General features: G+C 42.6%; 1 protein-coding gene across 4 annotated transcripts in view; it reads left to right on the plus strand.

The window, feature by feature from the left end:
* Positions 1-23,133, plus strand: part of UST (uronyl 2-sulfotransferase) — a 303,870-nt gene that overhangs the window by 100,211 nt on the left and 180,526 nt on the right. For all 4 annotated transcript variants that reach the window (XM_040627939.1, XM_040627940.1, XM_040627941.1 and 1 more), the window contains exon 2: positions 14,505-14,548. In XM_040627939.1, coding sequence (XP_040483873.1) covers positions 14,505-14,548 — 44 coding nt within the window. The remainder of the gene's footprint in view (positions 1-14,504; positions 14,549-23,133) is intronic.

Raw genomic sequence — 23,133 nt, forward strand, 5'->3', positions numbered from 1 at the left:
CTTCATGGAGCATGGTTTGGTTTTTGGTTTTGTTTAGGTTTGTAGTGCTTTTGCTTGAGTCTGAAAGCTTCTGGTTTAACCAGTCTCTCCTTGTTCTTCTTGTCCCCTGGTCTATGGCTTCTCTTGTGAGACCTTAGCTACAAAATCCTTCATAAGGATCCTTTGATTCTCCTGTAATCAACTCTAATGTCAATCCTTGTGTCCTGAAATTAGACTCTCTCATCATCGTGGAACCCCAGTTCCTACCACTTCACTGGGCTACATTAGGACATGATTGCCATGCATTCACAATAGAGAAAAACCTATGACGCTTAGGCCATCTGCCTTGCATGAAGTTACTCCCGAAGCACAAGCTCCTTAGACAAAGCCTGTTGCATTAACTGGCTTTCCCTTCCCCAGTCTACCTTTTTTTAAGGCAGTGTTGAAGTATATATATATGTTTTATATATAAAAGCCATTTCGTTTGTCAAATTCTGTTAGTAGGAGTCATGTGCATGTTAAAATGTCTTTGTGATGTCACTGATGTCCCTATTCATATTATTCACACTTACTCATATGATTGAAATGTGCTTGATAAATGAGGGATTTTTAAGAGATGAGTGGTTTCATTTGCTTGTGCCCTAAGAGGTCTTCAGGGAATCTGAGAATTGGAAGGAAGGTCGGGAGGTCGCTAGGTACCTCCTTCCATTCAGCAAAGGCATATCCTTGAAGTCTCAGCCAGGCCTCATCAGCACCTTCTTCGCTGCCACTGCTCGCTGCTCTGAGCCCCCATCCCACTCCGGACAGCTCTTTAGACGGAAAGCTCTGTCTTCGATGAGCTCATGCTCTCTTGGTGCACCATGACAGTTACATTATTTTGGGTAGGCATAGATTCATCTGACTGATATTTTCTGCTATTGGAGAAAACTTTTTTTTTTATTAAGAAGCAATTTTCCAACAAACAAGTTGACATTAAGGAGGCTCAGATATATTTGGAATCCATGAGTATGAAAACCAGGATAAAACCGTCTGTTTGTTTTGATGCAAAACGAACTCTGGTTTTCTTCCAGGAGAGGTTGCTCTGGCTTTTGCTGCAGGACTATCTGCCTTTGCCCTCCAACTCCAACTTTTAGTGGTTCAGGAAAGTGAGTGACTCACTGAGACTTTGAAAGACATTATTTTTCCAGATGTATGATGAATTCAAGGCAGCCAGACTTTTAGGAAGGACTCCTTTTCCTGGGTGTAGGAAAGCCACGCCCCCAACTCATTTTGTTGAAAGGCAGAATTAAGACTTTGCTACAGAAGAAACCGATCTACTATGTGCTAAAGAGTTTTTATGACCTCCAGTTCACTTTATCTTTCAGAATAATAATAAAAGCATAGGAATACCCAAATCCTGCCAGGGTTTTAAAAATTACATTTCATTCATGCCCAGGTATAACCTCCCATCATAAATCCTGAAAAATGTGGAGAAAGACAGTGACAGGCCATTCTAGTGCATAACGAGGGATGCATATATTTCAGTGCCTGGGACTGATGTTTATGTATGTGATCGCTTGGAAGAAGTTTTATTTAATGCGCCATGGCTTTAAATTGGCTCAATTTTAAATATAATCATAAGAGCTACACTTTATTGTATGTATGCCAGGCAGTTTATAAAGGTTAATTCTAATCTCCCCCAATTCTGTGAGTTAACTTTTATTCTTCCTGCTTTACCTATGGAGAAACTAACACTTAGAAACTTTAAGACCTTGCTCAAGGTCACATCCAGTAAGTGGATTGCTTCTTTGGATTCTTTTGCTGCAAAGCCCACATTCTTTCCCCTGCATTCTTTTCCCTGTACCTTCAGCTTCTCTTCGGCGAGGATTTTCTGATTTTTAAGCACCTGTTTGGCCTTTTTGTGTTCGCGGGTGTGTGTGTGTGTGTGTGTCTGTGTGTCTGTGTGTGTGTGTGTGTGTGTGTGTGTGTGTGTGTGTTTGTCTGTGCCTACGGAGTAACATATGGAGCTATAAGAATCCTCTTTTATCTTCCAATATTATAGTTCTATGAACCACAAAATCTCATCGAAATCCTATTAAATCTGATACAAAATAGTACTAGAGAGATGATAGAAGAAGGAGAGGTGATGAATTCATTGAAACTCACTCTTTTTAATAAACACTACCAGGCTCATACGTTAGATTGCTAGCTAATTTTGTGAGGATTACTGCCCTGAATGATTTCAGTAATTTCTGCTGCTCTATTAAAAATCTTCTTTGACCTTCAAAGACCTAATAAAGAAGAAACTATGATCTCTTCCTTGTGTTACTTGAAAGTGTGCATGAAAGTATAATCCCAGATGGGATAGTTCTGTGCGCACCACGACATCTGTGTCGGACCAACTTTGCCATCAGACTCATTTCACCCACACACTTTCTAAATCACATCAGCATTTACGAGCAACTCTTCAAATCTCTTTTTCACATGCATATCATTTCGGTGCAGTTTAGCTCAAACACCCCATAGAATGTTCCTTCATACTCATTTCCCTAAAGCATGAAGGGAATTGGCAAGTGACAAGTAATTTTTCTGTCAAACATAAGACTGCTTCATTTACAGTATAGAAGATACAGACGCTCGTTTACCAGTGGCCTCAGGCTATGCCATCCATTGGGGGATGGAGCTAGAAACACAAAAGGTTTTTTTTTTATCCATTTAAAAATATGTATGCTTTGACACGGACCTTCAAGCAAGTGCCGATCCATTACCCAGCAAGAGGTGTTTTCCCACCAGCGACCGCTGATGACTTTCCCACAGTGTTCCCCCTCTTGTCCTCATGTACTTCTTCCATCTAGATTCTGGCTCCAGGCTCACATGCTGTGGCCACAGGAACCCCTCCAGTCTGGTGCACAGAGCCCTGAGACAGTGTGGACTGGGGTTCCCATGAAGTCCCAGCTCTGACACCTCCCTGCCGTGTGATCTTGGGCTCAGTTTCCTTCCTGGTCAAGGGGGATCCTCACTCTGCCCTGCTGATCTCCCATGGTTGATGGGGTCGGAGGTGGGGGCTGCTGGGAGGATGCATGGGAACCTTAGTGTTCCGGACACACATAAGCTCCTTGCAGATGTGCCCCAAAGCCCTTGGCATCTTTGCACAACTTCCCTTTGCCTCTTAAATGAGACTTCATCTTCTGATCTTGATTTCAAGGTCACGAGGACATCTTTAATTTGGACTTGCCATCGTGTAGGGATATGCTGATGCCATGCCCACCTCCGAGTACCACCCCCGGTGCAGGCAGCGGTCCTCTGGCTGAGGGTGCCGGGCCTGTTTTCTTTGAGACATAGCTGGGGAGAATCGTCTACATGGAGCTGTGCCTGACCTCATTGCAAAGGTGCGTCTGGTACAGTCTTCTCTTGATTCTTCACTGACTTAGGCCATCAAGTCACCATTCCAGGTGCCTTGGAATGCTCTTTGTCCTTTACTTCCATCTGCCTGGAATGCTCTTTGTCCTTTACTACTCCTCATCCTTGGGGTTAGGGTTTTTGTTCCTTCTCATACCCCCTATACTTTACACCGTATAAGACCATCACAATCTCAACTAAATACTTGTTTCGTAATCATTGTTTAATGTCTGTCATCCTTTTTTACTGCAAACTTCAGAGGGCCTGTGCTATGGACTGAAAGTTTGTGTCCCCCTAAAATCCATGTGTTGAAACCCTCACTCCTAATGGGCTGGTACTTGGAAGTGGGCCCTTTGGGAGGTAATCAGGTTTAGATGAGGTCACGAGGGTAGAATCCCCCTCCCCCCGATGAGATCAGTGTCCTGGTAAGAAGAGAAAGAGACCAGCTCTCTTTCCACCACGTGAGCATTGGCAAGACCATGGCCATCTGCAAGTTGGGAGGAAGGCCCTCACCAGCACCCAGTCCTCCTGGCACACTGATCTCAAACTTCCAGCCTCCAGCACTGTGAGAAATCAGTATGCATTGTTTAAGTCACCCTGTCCGTGGTAATTTGTTATAGCGCCCAAACTGACAAAGTGTGACAGGGATCCTATTTACTCATGTCTGTATCCCTAGCACCCAGCACAGGGCCTGGCATAGAGCAGGCTGATGGGTGAAGTCCTGCCTCTGATTCCTTCCCGTCACACCCACCTTCCACTTCCCCTTTTCCCTTGCACTTTCTCAGATATTTCACGTACCTTTCCACACAGGGCACCGTTTCATATGCGTCTGATTCATTTATGGAAGTTGATTCACAAGTATTCTTTTCAACAAAACATGCTGAGACTCGAACATCTGAATTAGCGTACGAGCCTCGAGAGGCTGTGAACTCCCTGCAGCCATTCTCTTTGGGAATGATCTGTGTTTGAGGCATACATTTTGTTAATTCTCTCAATCATGAGATATCTTTACTATGGAGAACTAATTTGATGACCTAAGAGAAGTCATTCCGGCTTAAGTTTGGAGAGTAGGCAAAGTGATCGAGCCCGAAAATATCATTTAGGGTGAACACATGGCGTGTGGTGAGATTGTTATGTTGTGAACACCAGCGACCTGAGTCCATTCTTAACCTTCGCTGCTGATCAGCCTTGGGTCTTGGCCTAATTATTTGACCTTTTTGATTCAGCTGTTTCCTTTGTAGGTTGAGGGGTTGGACTGTCTGTGGTGATTTTCCTGTTCTGAAATCACGTGGGGTGTGTGTGTGTGAGAGAGAGATGGGATGTGACCCATACTGGCTCTGATAGCAAAGCCAAAGAGAAATTCCAGACATAGAGCAATGGCAGTTTGGTTGGACTGAAGCCCTTTTTCAAAGACAGCCGTCTCTTTGATTGATGTTCTGTGTGCTCGTTAAGTAGAGCCGTGTATCAAAACTCTTCCAGTCCTGAAATACTTTGACAATGATGATGTTTTTATGGCACACTGAGGTCAACTGGTGAGGATGGGGGTTATCTAGACAAGGCTTGATGAAAACATTCATTATATTTTCTTTTTATTGTATAATTATTAGAAAAACAAGATACAAATATGAGGGAAGGCATTAAATTTGGAAGTCATGGAAAAGTTACAAATAGAAACGTTTCAAATTTATCATTGAGAGTGATGAGCTAGTTTTCAGACTTCTTCCAATTCCCTATATAGACTTTTTGATGAAAATGTCTTCCAAGTTCTTGAGAATTACCACTGACAAGAAACTTTATTCACAGAAAGGGGTGGTTTTTAAAATGTGAAACCATTTTAAGAGCTGTGTTAATTCCCTGTTGCTGCTTTAACAATTTACCACAAATTTAGTAGCCTAACACAACACAAATTCATTATCTTACAGTTGATCTAAAATGGGTCTGAAAGGGGCTCAGATCAAGGTCTTGGCAGGATGGCATTGCCTCAGGAGATTCTAGGGGGAAATGTGTTCCTTGCCTTTTCCAGCTTCTAGAGGCTGCCAACATTCCTTGACTCATGGCCTGTCCTTCTGTCTTCAAAGCACATCCCACCTACCTCTCTCATTATCATGTCTCCTGAGCCTGACCCTCCTGTCTCTCTTTTATAAGGACTCTAGTGATTATATTGGGCCCACCCAGATAATCAAGGGTCATCTTCTCATCTCGGATCCGTACCTTAATCACATCTGCAGCGTCCCTTTTGGGAATATGTAAGGTCACATTTCACAGGTTCTGGGATTAGGATGTGGGTAACCTCTGGGGGTGGGGGCATTACCCAGCCTACCACACTACCCTCCAAAAATTTGCATCAATTGTTTATCAACAGCAAATGTTGATTCCAATTTATTTTAGGGATCAAGCAGAGCTTCCTTTTCTGTAGTTTACAAATATAATGTTGAACTTTCTTTTGCAATAATGTGAGTGGATTTCTAATCCAGGCTAACCTTTTATATCGAGTATTTCAAACTAACGATGACCGTGGAAAGGTCACCCACTCACAGAGTACCATCCTGTGGCTAAGCAGGACCCACTAAAGTAGAACATCAGCTAGAAACGGACCCGAGGTAACCAGAGGTTCTGAGTTGCCCCTGGGATCTGGGCCCCACCTAACTTGTCCCCTTGACCCCCTCCTACCCAGTGCTATGCTGGCTCCTTGGGCTCCCAGGAAATTAGCTTCTTCAGTGGCTCACAGGACCCTTGCCCTTGCGTGGGGCCAGGGGAGTGGCACTTTGCCTGGGGTCCCGTCTAGCTGGCGGATGCCAGATGTCGCTCATAGAGCTCAGACCCTCTCTGCCTAGGCCAACCCTGAGTGGCCCCAGACTGCTCAGCCTTGGGAGCCAAAGGGCTCAGTATCCCCAAGGATGCTGTGGTCCCCGGTCCGGAGTCTCTGGGCAAGGCAGGGAGTCCAGCAGCTGTGCCCACATCCAGGATCTCATGCTGATTCGCTGTGTGCAACATGGTGCGGGTCGCTTCACCTTCCTGAGCCTCGGCTTCCTCTGCTGTAAAATAGATGTGGTAAGATGCTTGTCATAGGAACTCAGTAGGGTGAGGGCTGGAGAATATTTAGCACAGTGCTTAGATCAGCGTCAGTGCTAACCATTGAGGATGATAATGCAGGTGCGGATTGTTTCAGCCTTGTTGTGTTTCTCTCTTAATTGTCTGCATGCTGCTTGTCTTCCACTCTAGTTATCGGGAGGGCTCTACGCAGTAAGCATGTGATGGGAAGCATCCGTTCTCACCGTGGCTATGTCCTGATAGAAGAAAACCTACCTGGCTGCTCGTTAGACCCTTGCCCAATGCAGGGCTGGGGCTGCTCTGTAATGGGTGTGTTAGAGTTACACAGGCAGATCAGTTGACTGTAGTAATGACTTTGGGAGGAAAATCTAATGGAATGAAACAGAAGCCCAGCAGATTCTCTCTTTGATACACCGTTCCTACCTAGATAAGATCATATATGATTATGATGAATCACTGAGCTAATTTGGCAATAAGTTCATATTCATATTTAGGTTGTTATTATAGCAGTGGTGCACTGATCATTTGATTCCAAGGGTAATTTCCATCTACAAAGGTGCCCTTGACATCCTAAAATGTATCTTTAGATTTCATGAAAAAAAAAAAAAGAGAGAGAGATGTTATGAAACAAAGCAGTGTTTTCGAGCCTGAAATACAAGGAGAAGAGCATTGATTCTCTTTTAAAATTTATTAGAAATGGAAACCACTTTCTAAATCGTACTTGAAAGCAGTTTAATTTGGATATGTTTTTCGGTGTCTCGAATGCTCATTTTTATCATTTAGCATCAAGAAAGTATTTTCCGGATGTTTGTGCCTTTGCTAACTCGTTAAGTAAACATTCAAGATTTTTTTTTGAAAGGCATTTTTGTAAATGTATTTAAGTATTGATAATTAATAAGGCCATTTGTCTTAATTCAGTGTAAAATAATTTTATTAAATCTTAAATAAAGCGAGGCAAGCAATTTTCCTCCATTACAGTGTCTTTGGGGCTGCGTTAATTATAACAAATGGAGCTATTGGAGACGTTGACTCAGCACACAAACTCCTCATTGTTAACCACGGCTGGTGTGTGCTGACAGCTGCCTCTTAGAGAAATGTAACCCATAGTTAACGGTGGAAAGTGAGGCATTACCATAATTTGTTGGCAGGGACAAAGCCGGGGTTGCAGTGTTGCCTTCAACAGTGACTCCTTCATCAGCAGTGTCTTATCAGAGGCCCAGACTCGGGGGGAGGGTGCAGCCATATGATGGTGTTGTAGGTAACCAGAAGCCCGTGTGAAATGGTTGCTGCTAAGTGAAAAAGGGAAGGATTTCAGTCGCTGATGAGTATGATTTTCAAAGGGGCCAAAGAAAGACTCTGAAAAGAGCTGCTGCTGTTTGATCAAAATTGACAGAGTGTAGAGGCGGCTTTTTTGACATTGACAGTAATGCACATTATGGTTTCTATAACAGGGATTAGAATTAAAACATTTTTATTCTTCAGGGACCAATTCAGACAAAAATAGATTTGCTAATGCAAGACTTACGAGTCAAGAATAAATTATAGGCAGCAAAGGTTCTGTAAATTCATTTGCACATTGGCAAAGGTATTTCAAACAATTGGGGGAAAATTTTTATATATTTCTGAAGACAGATCAGAGATAGAATCAGAAAGTAATCGAAAATATCAAATCATTATTTTATATTAATATTCATCCTTACTATGATAAACTATTCCCCTGGCCTCAGGATTCTCTTTAATTTCCTCAAAAATAAAGAAAATGATAAAATTGAATATAAATGATGAGATCAGATAATAGAAGATGAGCACTTACTATCTAGGTGCTAGGTAGGCAGTGTGCTGAATGCTTCATGCATTCAACAACCCCGTCACTGCGGTTATTAATGTCCTTGTCTTACAAGTGAGGACATTAAGCCTCATGGAAATTAAGGGATATTCCCAAGGCCATTCAACGAGTAGAAGATAGGACTGAGATTTGAACCCAGGTCTTTGATTCTGCAGTCTGCAGTATTCCCTCTGTCACCCCTGGGCGACCCTCTGTCACCAGTGACAGTGCTGTTAGTGGTATCTTCCTGAATCCATTAAATGATTACCCTGGGGCTCCTTTCCACTCTCTCTCACGGAAGACTGACTGTTGCTATTTATAACAAATGGCTAATTCTATTCAATAGTCCTTCACATCAGTGCTTCTAGCAGTTTCTCCTCTATAGCTGTGTTGGTCTCTGTTGGATTCACGTGGGCTTGGCATCAAGCTCCTCCGTGTTGGCCAGGTTCCCCACCTCCTCTCCACTCCAGGCCCACAGCCTGCCAAGACAGGCACCTCACTGGGTAGGGAACAAGGCTGTGTCTCCGCCTCGGAATGTCTGGAGGCGTCCTGCTCTCAGACCCTTGTGGTCCTTTAAAGTGTGTGTAGGGACTGACAGACTCCCTCTGGTTGTTTAAGTCGAGTGGGGTCTGGGGAAACTCTGGGGATGGAGGATTGTGCTTTTACTTCCCCTTTTTACCTTGAAACAAGACGTTCGGCAGGACAACCTGTACCGAGCACTGTTTATAGGAGTAATATGTCCTGAAACTGTAGGCTCTAAAAATTATTTTTGAAAAGACTTCTGAAGACCCACACAAGTTGGGCAGCCCACGTGGCTTGAGGGGCAGGCTCTCCACCCAGCATTGCCTGTGCCAGCCCTCGGGCAGCCTGTGAGCTGGCTATGGTGCTCTTCAGTTTTGTTATGGACCCGAGCAGGTGCTCAGGGGGAACGGCCCGGTGGCCTTCTTGAGGCTGGGAGTCCTTCCGTGACCATCAGCTCACCACCAACATTCCCCTTTGACGTGGTGCTCGTGTTGCTCGATCTCTCACTAGAAACAGTGGGGGTGACCCCTGATTAACAGCAACCTGAATTCCGTCTGTTATGTTTTATTTCTGGAGAACAAGGTGCAGCCTGAATTCTGAAGTACACTCATTTGTGTTTTGTAGCTCAGTGATTGTCAACCCTGGCCAGACATTACAATGACCTGAAGAACTTTAGGAAATGCTAAATGCTAAATGACTTGTTTCCAAATTAGATCAGACAAGCTAAGGTTGGAGCCTGACCTCCACATTCTTAAAAATCATTGCAGGCAAGTGGAATGTGCAGTGAGGGGTGAAAACTAGCGAGTGGGGGGGTTGGAGAGACCTTGAAGAAGAGTTTTACACCTGCTAGTTAGCCCTGCCGGCCATACAGTTAGGGCTGCTATTTGTGCAACCAGTGCTGCTAGCAAACGGACTAGCTGCTTATTACTGTGTGCAGGGAGTGCTCTGAGCATTCTTCATAGAATGAAATGATCCTTGCCCACTCCTCATAATAACTCAGGAACCTCTTTCATTTTAATAGATGTGTACATGGAAAACTTTGAGGAGGCAAAGTAATTTATTCAGAGTTGAACGATGCTTGTTGGGGATAGTCTCTATGATGAAGTGAGATGAAGCCTGTTTCTGTAGGTATACACTGTATCTGGCTGTTGCTGTCATTGCTCTTATCGTGGAAGACTTGGATGGCTCTCGTCTGGCCAATGTGCCTTGGCTCGGCCCACTGAAACCCAGCTTTAAGATTATAATCAGTCAGCCATCTTCAGATTCCGGATCACAACCCCTGGGCTCCTAATTTTTAGGATTCGACTTCACAAGAGTTTTCTGAAATGCTTCTTTGCTGCACATAGTTTGTATGATGGCAGAAGTAGGTAGACGTCGATGGCACACAGCCTTGCAAAGACTCTGGTCATACATATACGCTCCAGTAAGCGCGCAAACTGTAACTCCCCCGTACTTGGATTGAATACCTTTGCACATTTGCACACAATCTCCCATGTTATATTTATCACCTCCCAAGGAGGGCTCCATCATGAAGGGCTAGATGCGTAGGGTGAGATTTAGGACGTGTTGTAATTTAGCTGGTTGCAAAGTCTGAGATCACCTGCTAGACTAGTCAGGGCATTTTAAAAACCACTGAACCATGAGGATTTTGTTGGTGTTGGTTTTGGTGTATACTTCTATAAATTTTAACCCACATACAGAGCCATGTAACCATGACCACCGTCAGAATGTAGACCAGCCTTTGAACATGGAGTTCAAAGGCCCAGAGTGTTGCTTCCAATAGTCCTACCAGGTCCTCCCCCTACCTCAGCAGCCTGGACAAGCTTGACTTTCTGTAAGAGGCTTCGCTCAGTGCCACCCTGAGCTAGCAATTTCTTGGCAGTTTGGAGATAGACCTTCCTGAAAAATATGCCTAGTGGTAGGAGTGGAAACATGTGGGGTGTACCTTTCCTTTTTTTCTAGTTTGGCTAGATACCATAACCCTTGATCCTCAAAGAAAAGACTTAAGACATGAAAAGGAGGCTGGAGTCAGAGCTCTGAAGATGTGGGTTACTTTCTGGAAAGAAATGAGATGATAGGCCCCTATGAGCCTCTCCAGATAAAAGCTACTGTCTCATAGGGTCCTGCCACCTGGGATCAGAAACTGGGGTTCCCAGGGCAAGTAGAGGTGGTGGCAGGTGAATGCTTGTCATCTGTGCTGGCTCTAGATCCGTCATCAGCCCCCCTCTGCCTTTTCTTCCTGAATTTAATCTTGAACTCCAAGCCCAAAGGCCTGGGGTGCTTTTGTTTGACTTCCTTCCCCACCTGGATGCACTCCATTGAGTCCCCCAGGAGGCAGAATGACAAGAAACCCCTCTGGTGGCTGGGAGCCCATGCAGAGAGGCTCTCTTTGATAACAGGCTCCTCCTTTCATCTCCACAGACAACAGGTTACCGGCTCCAGGGCTGAAGATTCTGACAGTTTTGTTTCGTTTGCAGTCTGAAAGCATAAGATCCTAGCATGAAAAGCTCTACCTATATACCAGATAATAAAACAGTTACATCCAAGGAGAATAAAAACCTGCTGTCTCCACCTAAAGAAATGTGTGTAGCTTTTCTTTTCCTTTTCTGTACCTCTGTTAAATGCACAAACATTTACAGCCTCTGTGTTCTAATAAACCTACCTATGGATGGGCACTCGGGATCTGCTGGTAGAGAAAACAACAGGGTCCATGGCACACAGACCAACAGGGGTCAGCCCTCTTCCTTTCTCTGTGCAGAAAGAAAAAAGTGAGGTCTTTCATAAGGGAAGGGGGAGGGAGGAGGGGTGAAGGAAGAAAAGAAGGATATTTGAGCTAAGCCTCAATGATGGTGGTGGGGAAGAGCTTTTTCTGGCAGAGGAAAGAGCTAATTGAGAAGGCCCCTGGCTGACAACAGGTGGGTGTGTTGTGGAGCTGGGAGAAGGCTGTTGTGGCTGGCAGCGGGCATGGTTGGAGGGCAGGGCCTGGGTCATGTGGGGGTATAGACCATAGAAAGAGTTTAATATTTTGTTCTTAGAGAAATAGGTTTTAAGCAAAGGGTTGGCATGGCCTGATGGATAAGGTTAAAAGATCCCTCTGGTTGCTGTATGGGTAAAGGAGAAAATTTGTGATCAGTGAAAAGACACAATGGTTCTCCCAGATGGCCCAGAGGGGCTGGTGGGAAGTGATCAGATTTGAGTAATGTTTTGAAGGCTCAATGGGACTTGTGACTAGGTTGGTACAGATTGGATAAGGGAAGGAGATGGATCGAGGATGACTGTTGGGCTTTGGAGCCCATAATGGAAGGGATGTGTTGTGTGACTAGATAAGGAAGATAGGGAGGGGGCAATTTGTGGTGGAGGGGGGTGGTGGGGAATTGCAGCAAATAAAGAGTTGTGTTTGGACTGGCAAAGTGTGAGATGCCTGTAGACATCCAGGCCGAGGTGCCAAGGAGTCAATGCGTAGCCGAGTCTGGAGTGTGAGGGGGCAATCTGCCATTCAAGTCACTCATTTTTAGGAACTTTGTTTCTTATGAAAACTTCTAGTATTTTAGAAACACTCAGTTGTTTGAGTTGTCTTTGATCCCTGAGATTGATACCTGGAGAACATGGCTGCAGTTGGATGGGATTTCCCACATCCCTCCTGGGAGGACACATTCACAGGAGGAGGGGCTGAGAACCTTCTGCAGCCATACTGACTGTAGTACAGCAGTAGCTCTGAAGATTTCTCTAGACCTAGGCAGTCGTTTTTCTGGATTCTTCCATACACGTCTCTTTATTAAGTCAGATAAAGATCTCCCTTCCCATTTCTGTGTGTTCTCAGTGGAGTGCAGCACAGTAATTAAGATCAAACAGATCGTTACTCATATTCACATTTTGAAGTTTCCTGAAAATAACCCAATCATGAGCATGCCAGGTATTTGTGTTTGCGTGTCTTATGCACAAAAATTGGGCCCTGTGGCCCTTTACTATATACCACTAGCCCGTTAGGGTACAGTCACTGTGGACATCAAGTGGGTGATAGATCAGAAGACTACAAAGAAAAAGGGATGGCCAATGCTGCAGTATGGAAGGAAGAGAAACCCTGATAAGCTCAAACCTACTTATTCGTTATGTTTTGGATAAGTTTCTCCATTTGAACTTTCTCTGTCTTAAATTCTACTTCTCCCTTTTTTATTTTTTATTTATTTATTTTATTTTATTTATTTATTTGACAGAGATAGAGACAGCCATCGAGAGAGGGAACACAAGCGGGGGAGTGGGAGAGGAAGAAGCAGGCTCATAGCAGAAGAGCCTGATGTGGGGCTCGATCCCAGAATGCCAGGATCACGCCCTGAGCCGAAGGCAGACGCTTAACCGCTGTGCCACCCAGGCGCCCCAACTTCTCCCTTTTTTAAGAAAGTTATTTATTTATATATTTAGTCTCTGTACCCAACATGGGGCTCGAACTCACGACCCTGTGATCAAGAGTTGCATGCTCTCTGACTGAGCCAGCCAGGTGCTCTCTACTTCTTTTTATTTCAATTTCCTAAGTCACTTTTGCATTCTCCTAAAAAAGCACCTTTCATCTACTTCACCTTTCATCTACTTCAACTGGGACATTTACCTTACTCCTTAAGCTACTGTTCTCTCCAGGTGTCCGTGTGTTTCCAATATTGACCTTACTTTGTTGTGTTAGAAAGTCTGGTCGTTTTCACTACTTGTAAAGATGATTTCCCCTGACTGACAAGTGTTATCTCCCTGGAGGGGAGCCTTTGCATATACTGAGCACATCACTGGCTCCCCCAGGTGCTCAGATGTGTTGCCAGGTCAGGGCCCGGGCTGCGGGGTCAGTGCCCGGGCTGTGTTGTCGGTATCCGGGCTCTGCAAAGGCCGGTAGGTAGGCTTTTTAGGTGAGCAGCAGATGCCCAAACACGATCTAGAAAAAAACAGTCTTCTGTCTTTTCTGCAGTTTAACAGGGCATGACCCTGAGCAAATTGCTGGATTTCCCTAGGCTTCTGTTCCCCCCTCTGTAAGTGAGGATAATTATAACCCACCTTGGATATTTTAATTAAATGAAACCATGGAAAGCACTAAGCAGAGTACCTGCTACATAAAAGAAACTCAGTGACCTTTACTTTCCATCCTAACCCCTCTGAGTCTTTATTCATTAGGAAATAATAATCATACACCCTGAAAACACTCAAGCCAGTAAGTGGCTATTCGTAAAGAAAGATCAAGCTTCCAAAGCAAGCGAGACTGAAAAGACCAAGGGAAATCAACATTAAGACAAAGTGGAGAATAGTGCAGTGGTTCTCAAAGTATGGTTCCAGGATCTGCAGCAATAGCATCACTTGGGAGGTTGTGAGATACAAATTCTTGAGACACTATATCTGAACCTCTAGGAGTGGACCCAGGTAATCCGTGTTTTCACAAGCTCTACAGGTAATTCTGATGCACACTGAGGTTTGAGAACCACTGGTCTCAAGTAAACTCAACAGATCCTGGGTGAGGGATAGTGGTGTGCATTTCTGCGTGTGTATGCGTGCACACACACCAACATATGTACAGTATTTGTAACCGCTGAACCTATAATCGAGCAGGGTGGTATCAACAAAATCCCACCAAACTGGCAACTAATTACCCATTTTTCTTTGGTATCAGTTGTCTAAATAGGGATAAACCCAGGATGCTTGTTTTCAATGACTTTGCTCTAAAATCACTTTGGTTTTAAAAGTATCGATTCATCAACTTTCTTCTTTCTTTCCCTAGGAAATTCCACTTACTTGGATGATCATGGACCACCTCCTAGTAAGGTAAGGTCTTTGCCTGTGGTATAAATCCCTCTTTTCTTTTCTCAGCCCCTACAGCCTCCAACAACCCAACCAGAGCCCTCCTGGCCCTGAATTGTTTGCAGGAAAATAGTAGATGGCAAATATCAAGTTCATCTTTGACTTAGAGTGAGGAGAAAAAGGAAGTATGTGAAGATAAACAAAATGGTGAGGGAGGAAGGACCGTTATTTTATTAGTAGTTGTAGCTGTACCAGGCACTGCTACCTTCGACTAACTTAAGATCTTTGGCAGCTTCTCCTCTTTGCTGCGCCATTTTGTCCCCTTTGCATCCACAGTGGCCCATGATCGGATGCTCACAGCCTGGTCTCCCCATACCTTTGGGCGTAGGGGCTAGACTCATGTCTGCCCCTTTCTCTCTGGCCTGCCTCAGTTGGGGTGCTCCATCCAAGGCTCAACCCCTTAGAACTGGCCTTCTCTTTCAATGCCCTCTCTAGGCTGCCTTAGCCTGGCCTGTGCACTCACTTTTGTGTTCCTATAGCCGTTTTGGGCCGATTTTTAAGGGTCAGAATGGTCCAGTGACATACCAGTGTGGTTCTCCACCACTATTTACTCTCTCATGCTCAATGAACAGCAGATGTCGATATTCCAAAAAATGAGAAAAATGAAGACAGTCTTGGACCGCTTAAGATGATGACCTGCAAAGTAGAGTTTTAAGCACCCACTAACCTTAGAGGCTGGAAATTTACCCCAAAGTTGGCTTTTGAGCTTGTGGGATTTGAGGAAGTACTCTACTATTTGTAAGACTATGAGCTTTGAAATAAAGTATTTCTGGGGGCATCACCAGCTCTGCCACTTTCAGTGTATGACATTGGACAAATTACTTAATACTAGGAGCCTCTGTTTTTTGATGTGCAAAGTGGAATTAGCAATACTACCCACAGCGTAAGACATCTAAAAGGATTGAATGAGCTGATATATGACATTCAGCACCTGGCACGCAATAAGCATCAAATGCACAGTGGCTCGTGTTAACTAGACTGGAGGAACATTAAGATTATTGATGAATGGCCCAGTGATATTTATCACAGTTGCAACTGGCTCTACCACTTGGTCCACTGCATAGATATTGGGTGCTTGTGATGCTGCGGGCACCGTGAATACAAATGTGAAACAAAGCAAGAGGAACAGAACAAAATAGCCCCTACCCTGAAGGAGCAAAAGAATATGGAAGTTTGATACCGTGCATGGATAAGAACCATGTCTAGCTCCTCTTGGCATCCTCCCATCCTTGCAGTAGCACATCGTGACTATTCAGTAAATTTCACTGAATTGGACCATGGAATCCAGAGCTGGAATGTGAATTAGGTCTCCTGGCTCCCAGCCCAGGTTCCTTCCACTCGGCCAGTGTTCTTAAACTGGAGCTTGCAGCAGGGTTTCCTGGAGGCTTCTTAAAACACGGATTGCTGGGCCCGGACCCCTGAGTGTCTGATTCTGTAGGTCTGGGGTAGAACCTGAGAACTTGCCTTTTTAACAAGCTCCCCAGGGATGCTGATGGTGCTGTTCTCGGGACCATGTTTGCAAACCACTGCTTTAAAAGCCATGAATCCAAAGAAAAAAATGTCCCTGGACATTTTCTGTGTTGTTTTTACTGCTGATAGCCTAGAGAGAGTGGTACGGCTTATTATATAAAGGCTACTTATTAATGTAATGATGTAATGATGACTCACTATTGTAACTCTTCTTACAGTGAAAACGAATTTTCTTTGGTCAATAACCTGCCTGAGAGGGAAGATGAGTGGGCATGGGGGGGGGGGAAGAATGGTGTGGATGGCCTGCTAGATTCCTGCACCACTAACTGTACTTCTCTCCCAAGGTGGGGCCAGGTGAACCCTTCCCACCCTCTGCTCTGCAGGAAAAGGGGGTGAGGCTGGCTTTGTGGGACCCATCAGCTCTTTCTCCCAATGGCATGCTGGGCCATTATTTTGAGTTTCAGGTTTTATAAATGGGGTTTTGTCTAGTCAGGAGACCCAGGCCCACTTTAAATAAACTTGCCTTCTTGAACTCAATCCTTGGTGACCAGCATGGGACCACCTCCTTAGTCTGCCTAGGGTCCTTGCTCTTGCTGAGTTGGCCATCCTGCCTGCCTCTTTGCTAGTGTCCTTGGTGCCTGGATTCTATGTTTGCTGGACTCTCTCCTCTTGCTCCTGTGGAGGTTGCACTGGCTCTACCTCCACCTGCCCCTGCAATCTGGTCTTCACACCCCCTTTCCCCCATGCCCAGCCAGAGCTCCCTGTGACACCCAGAAATGATCAGGTCATATCAGATTATTTTAGACCACTTTCAGTCTAAATGCATTTTTATCAATTCTATTCCAAGTTCAGAATTGTGAATATAATCTCTGTCAACCAGCAGAATGAGACAGATTCTTTTACTATAACTGTATTTTCATTATCTAGGAGTGGAGTAGCAAAAACAGTCTTTTGACTTTCTAAGCAGTAGCCAGAATAAGAAGACTATAAAAATGAGTAAAAATAATGTTGGTATGTTAACATCTTTTCATCCATGCTATTACTTCTGCCAGGGTGGAAATGAATCCCAGAAGTGATAAAGTCACACTCCCAGATAAAGGTCCCTTGAATGTCCCCTGAAGTGGGGGCCTTGATTGGTTTGGTCTATAGACCCCTGGGGTCTCCAGGGACATGGTGGCATCCAGAGGAGATGGACTCACACGTGTGTGGCCTCTAGAGTAAACCCCCAGCCTGGCATGGGAGAGCAGGTCGGAGGGCAGACCCACCGTTTTCATATTTGTTTAGCATTCAGAAATAACTTTTTGATGCCAAGATCGAAAGAGCTGTGATCTAGATAGAATAAGGTTTTTAAACCCTGAAAATGTACTGAGGTTTACGGGCGAGTTCTCATTTTATTAAAAGTTCATTCCACAAGTTTCACATTCCACCAGTAATAGCCATTTAGGGAATGGGGTGTGTGCCACAAAGCACATAGAGCCCAGGCTTCCTCCTCGCCAGGATTTTCATAAAAAAGAACCAACATGCCTCTGATTTTTTACTTGTTTTTAAAATCCACTTTAACCTCACAGCTCACCTCCGTTTTTAATCTAAGTCATTATTTAAAGGCAGATGTTAATATTTTCTTCTGTTAACCACTTTTTACTACCACTTTATGTGCGCGGAACACATGGCTTAAGGTTAGAGCCCGGCTAAGAATGAACACGTAGATCCCTATTGAATGAATTAGAAAGATATTCTTGAGAACAAAACCAGATGTGCAGCAGCCAGGATAGGGGATCGCACTTCTTATGAAGTTGCGTGTATAGGATTTGCGGGTACAGAGAGAAGCCTGGAAGGACAATAGTGTTTTCTCTGGATGGCAAGATTTAAGAGATTTTTACTCTTTTCTTTATCCTTTTTATGGTATAGTTTTTGAGTTCATTAAAGTAATGCCCACTCAAACTAAAGATCAGGGTTGGGGGGGAGTGGAGGGGGAAGAAGTCCTTATGCAAGAGAAGATTAGGGTCGGGCTGGGAAGCCCGTGGTCCTCGGGCCTCTGCAGCAGCACCTGTGGTTTCACGACACCCGAGAGCAGCCTGACGTCTGAGGGTTGACATCTCCTGCTTCACTTCACTTGGACCGTGGGTCCCCATGTGAGCAGCTGGTGACGGCAATGACAATGTTGGGTGGTAGTAAGTAGGATGTAGTCACTGTTTCACGTATGTTGGGCTCCCAAGTCTGATAGATAAGGAGAGCAGGTCTAAGCAGCTCAAGGAAAATAAAACCACTATCCATAGCTGATGTCTGTCCCTTCCTATGTGGCAAGCAGTCTGCTGAGCACTTTGTGTGCAAGTTTAGTCTCAGTAAAACCCTATGGAAGAGGAAGTCATTTTTTAAAATTGAAGTATAGTTGACATACAATATGATATTAGTTTCAGGTGTACACCTAGTGATTGAAATTGATATACAGTATGCAATGCTCGCCATGGTAAGTGTTGTTACCTTCTGTCGCCATGCAAAGTTATGACAGTATTATTGACTTATATTCTCTGTGCTGAACTTTACGAACCCGTGACTTATTTATTTTATAGCTGGAAGTTTATACCTCTTAATCCCCTTCACTGATTTCACCCCTTCCCCCACCCTCTCCTTCTGGCGACTACTAGTTTATTCTCTGTATTTAGTGTCTGTTTTTGTTTTGTTTGTTAATTATTTTGTTTTTAGTTTCTCCATATAAGTGAAATTATCTAGTATCTGTCTTTGTCTGACTTATTTCACTTTCGCTGAGCATAATACCCTCTATATCCATCCATGTTGTCATATATGGCAAAATTTCATTCTTTTTTTTTAAGGCTGAGTAATATTCCAGTGTGTGTGTGTGTGTGTGTGTGTGTGTGTGTGTGTATGTATGTACACATATATATCACATCTTCTTTACCTGTATATTTATATATGGACACAGGTTCCTTTCATATCTTAGCTATTGTAAATAATGCTGCAATGACCATAGGAGTACATATGCCTTTTCAAATTAGTGTTTTTGTTTTCTTTGAATGAATACTCAGAACTGGAATTGCTGGATCATATATTTCTATTTTTAATTTTTTGAGGACCCTACATACTGTTTTCTATGGTGGCTGCACCAATTTACATTCCTACCAAGAGTGCACAAGGGTTCCCTTGTCTCCACATCCTCACCAACACTTGTTATTTCTTGTCTTTTTTATATTAGCCACTCTGAGTGGTGTGAGGTGTTATCTTATGGTGGTTTTGATTTGTATTTCCCTGATGATTAGTGATTTGAGCATTTTTTCATGTGTCTGTTGGCCATCAGTATGTTTTCTTTGGGAAAATGTCTATTCAAGCCCTCTGTCTATTTTTAAATTGGATTCTTTGTTTTTTGGTGTTCAGTTGTATGAGTTCTTTCTATGCTTTGGATATTAACCCCTTATAGATATATCATTTGTAAATATCCTCTCTCTTTCACTAGGTTTTCCTTTTATTTTGTTAAATTTTTTTGCTACGCACAAGGTTTTTAGTTTGTTATAGTGCCAATTAATTTTTGCTTTTGCTGCCCTTGCCTGAAAAGACAGATCCAAAAAAAAATCACTAATGCTGATGCCGAAGAATCTGCTGCCTACGTCTTCTTTTAGGAGTCTTATGGTTTCAGGCCTTACATTTAGGTCTTTAATCCAGTCTGAGTTTATTTTTGTGTGTGGTGTGAGAAAGTGGCTCACTTTCATTCTTTTGCATGTAGCTGTCCAGTTTTCCCAGCGCCATTTATCGAAGAGATGTCTTTTCTCCAATGTGTATTCTTGTCTCCTGTATTGTAGATTAATTGACCATATAATGCTGGGTTCATTTCTGGGCTCTTTATTCTGTCTCATTGATCTATGTGTCTGTTTTGATTACTATAGTTTTATAGGATAGTTTGACATCTAGGAGTGTGATGCCTTCACTTTGTTCTTCTTTCTCAAGATTGTTTTAGCTATTCAGGGTCTTTTGTGGTTCTACATAAATTTTAGGATTATTTGTTCTAGTTCTGTGAAAAATGCTGTTGTTATCTGGGTAGGGATTGTTTTGGGTAGTGTGAACATTTTAACAACATTAATTCTTCTAATCCATGAGCATGATATATTTTCCCTTCAGTTTCTTTCATCTTCAGTTTCATTCTTCAGTGTCTTATAACTTTCAGAGTATAAGTCTTTCACCTGCTTGGTTAACTTTATTCCTATGTATTTTACTCTTTTGATATAACTGTAATTGGGATCGTTTTCTTAATTTCTCTTTCTGTTAGTTCGTTCTTAGTGTATAGAAACATAACAGCATTCTGTGTAGTCATTCGCATCCTGTAACTTTACTGAATTTGTTTATTAGTTCTGGTAGTGTTTTGGTGGAGTTTCAGAGCTTTATATATATATTATCATGTCATCTGAAAATAATGAAACTATTAGTGAGACTTCCTCCTTACCAATTTGGATGCCTTTTATTTCTTTTCCTTGTCTGATTGCTGTGGCTAGGACTTCCAATACTGTGTTGAATAAAATTGGTTATAGTAGGCATCCTTGTCTGGTTCCTGATCCTAGAGCAAAAGCTTGTAGCTTTTCATTGTTGAATATGATATTAGTTGTAGATTTGTCATATATGCATTTTTTATGTTGTGGTGTGTTCCCTCTATACCCACTTTGTTGAGAGTTTTTATCATGAACAGATGTTGGATTTTGTCAAATGCTTTTTCTGCATCTGTTGCAACGATCATATGATTTTTGTCCTTCATTTTGTTAATGTAGTGTATTGCATGGATTAAGTTGAAGATATTGAACCGTCCTTGGAATAAATCCCACTTGATCATGGGATCCTTTTAATATATTGCTGAATTCAGTGTGCTAATATTTTGTTGAGGAATTTTGCATCTATGTTCATCAGGGATATTGACTTGTAATTTTTTCTTGTAGTGTCTTTGTCTGGTTTTGGTATGAAGGTAATGCTGCCCTATAGAATAAATTTGGAAGCATTCCTTCCTCCCTCTTTAATTTTTTTGGAATACTTTGAGAAGGATAGGTATTAACTCCTCCTTAAATATTTGATAGAATTTACTTGTGAAGCATCTGGTCTTGGACTTTCGTTTGTTGGGAGTGTTTCAACTTGTGACTCAATTTCATTACTAGTGACTCGTCTGTTCAGATTTTCTATTTCTTCCTGATTCAGTTGGAAGATTGTATTTTTTAAAAAAGATTCTATTTCCTTATTTGAGAGAGAGCACAAGTAGGGGTGTGTGGAAAGGGAGAAGCAGGCTCCCCACCGAGCAGGGAGCCCAATGTGGTGCTCGATCCCAGGACCCTGGGATCATGACCTGAGCCAAAGGCAGACACTTAACCAACTGAGCCACCCAGGTGCCCTGGAAGATTGTTTGTTTTAAGAATTTATCTGTTTCTTTGAGGATGTCCAATTTGTTGGCATATAGTTTTTTATAGTAGTCTCTTATAATCGTTTGTATTTCTCTGGTGTTGATTGTTACTTCTTTTTGATTTCTGATTTTATTTATTTGAGTTCTTTTTTCTTGTTGAGTTTGGATAAAGGTTTATTAATTTTGTTTATCTCTTCAAAGAACCAGCTCTTAGTTTCAATGATCTTTTCTATTGTTTTGTAGTCTCTATTTTATTTATTTCCACTCTGATCTTTGTTATTGTCTTACTTCTACCAATTTGGGCTCTGTTTCTTCTCCTTTTTCCAGTTCTTTTAGGGGTAAGGTTAGATCGTTCATTTAAGATTTTTCTTGTTTCTCAAGTTAGGCCTGTATTGCTATAAGCTTCCCTTTTAGAACTGCTTTTGTTGTGTCCCAAAGATTTTGGAATGTTGCGTTTCCATTTTCATTTGTCTCAAGGTATTTTTTTATTTCCAAGAGAGGAAGTAATTTTTTAATCCTTATTTTACAGATGAGGGAACCAGTTCATAGAGAGGCTGAATAACTTGCCAATGGTCAGGTACTAAGTATTGGACTTGGGATTCTAACCCAGGGCTGTGTAGCCCCAGGGTCTGTTTTAATCATTTCAAGGTGACCTATTTAAGTAGAAATATAATAATTTTTTACCTTATTTCTGGAATTTTCATATAGATAGATATATCTTTCATATAGATATCTGGTAGCTTAACTACATGATAGCTTTTAAATCGCAGTATACCAGAAAAAAACAGTCATCACCATTTACTATTCAGGTCCAGTGGACCCTTTATTTTTCTATTTTTATTTTTTTAAGATTTTATTTATTTATTTATTTGACAGAGAGAGATAGCAAGAGAGGGAACACAAGCAAGGGGAGTGTGAGAGGGAGAAGCAGGCTTTCTGCCGAGCAGGGAGCCCAATGTGGGGCTTGATCCCAGGACCCTGGGATCATGACCCAAGCCAAAGGCAGACACTTAATGGCTGAGCCACTCAGGTGCCCCCAGTGGACCCTTTAAACATTTTTTTATCAATCTAGTAAATTTTTAATTTCTACCTCATCTTTTCCCTTCTAGTCCCTTCTGTATACATAGGGACTTCAGCATTTGTCCATTTACAAATTGCAAATATAATACATTCTGGTGCACAAATATCATAAAAGAACACTGTCCCACATCCATTTAGCAAAATGGGATGGTCCAGGTACTTGTTGCAAACTATTGTTTGACAAAGTCCTTCCTCTTGATGACTAACTGCATGGGAACACCATATATAAAATATATGTAAATGTAATTAATTAATTAAAAAATATATAAATTTTATCTTTAGAAATACATTGTTCCCTCATCAACTATTGAATTTGAGAGAATTAATCCAGAATGTCATCATCTGAAAGCTCAGAGTCTGTAGTTTTCCCTTTCACGGTCAATATCATCGTCTCGAGAGGCTCAAGAGGTGCTGGCTAACTCTAGCATTCATCTCTGGTTCCTCCAATGCTTGTGAAACCTCTCCCTCTGTCAGTTTTCTTCGTTTGTCATTATAGACAGGAATAAAAATTCTAAAGTCTCCACGCTAATGAAAGTTAGCGAACTACAAAGCAAACTGCAAAGACGGTGTCTCCAGTCTTCTTTTATGTCTTTTGGAAAGATGATGCAGTCCT

The sequence above is a fragment of the Ursus maritimus genome, unplaced genomic scaffold, assembly GCF_017311325.1.
Source record: "Ursus maritimus isolate PB19 unplaced genomic scaffold, ASM1731132v1 scaffold_13, whole genome shotgun sequence".
Lineage (NCBI taxonomy): Eukaryota > Metazoa > Chordata > Mammalia > Carnivora > Ursidae > Ursus > Ursus maritimus.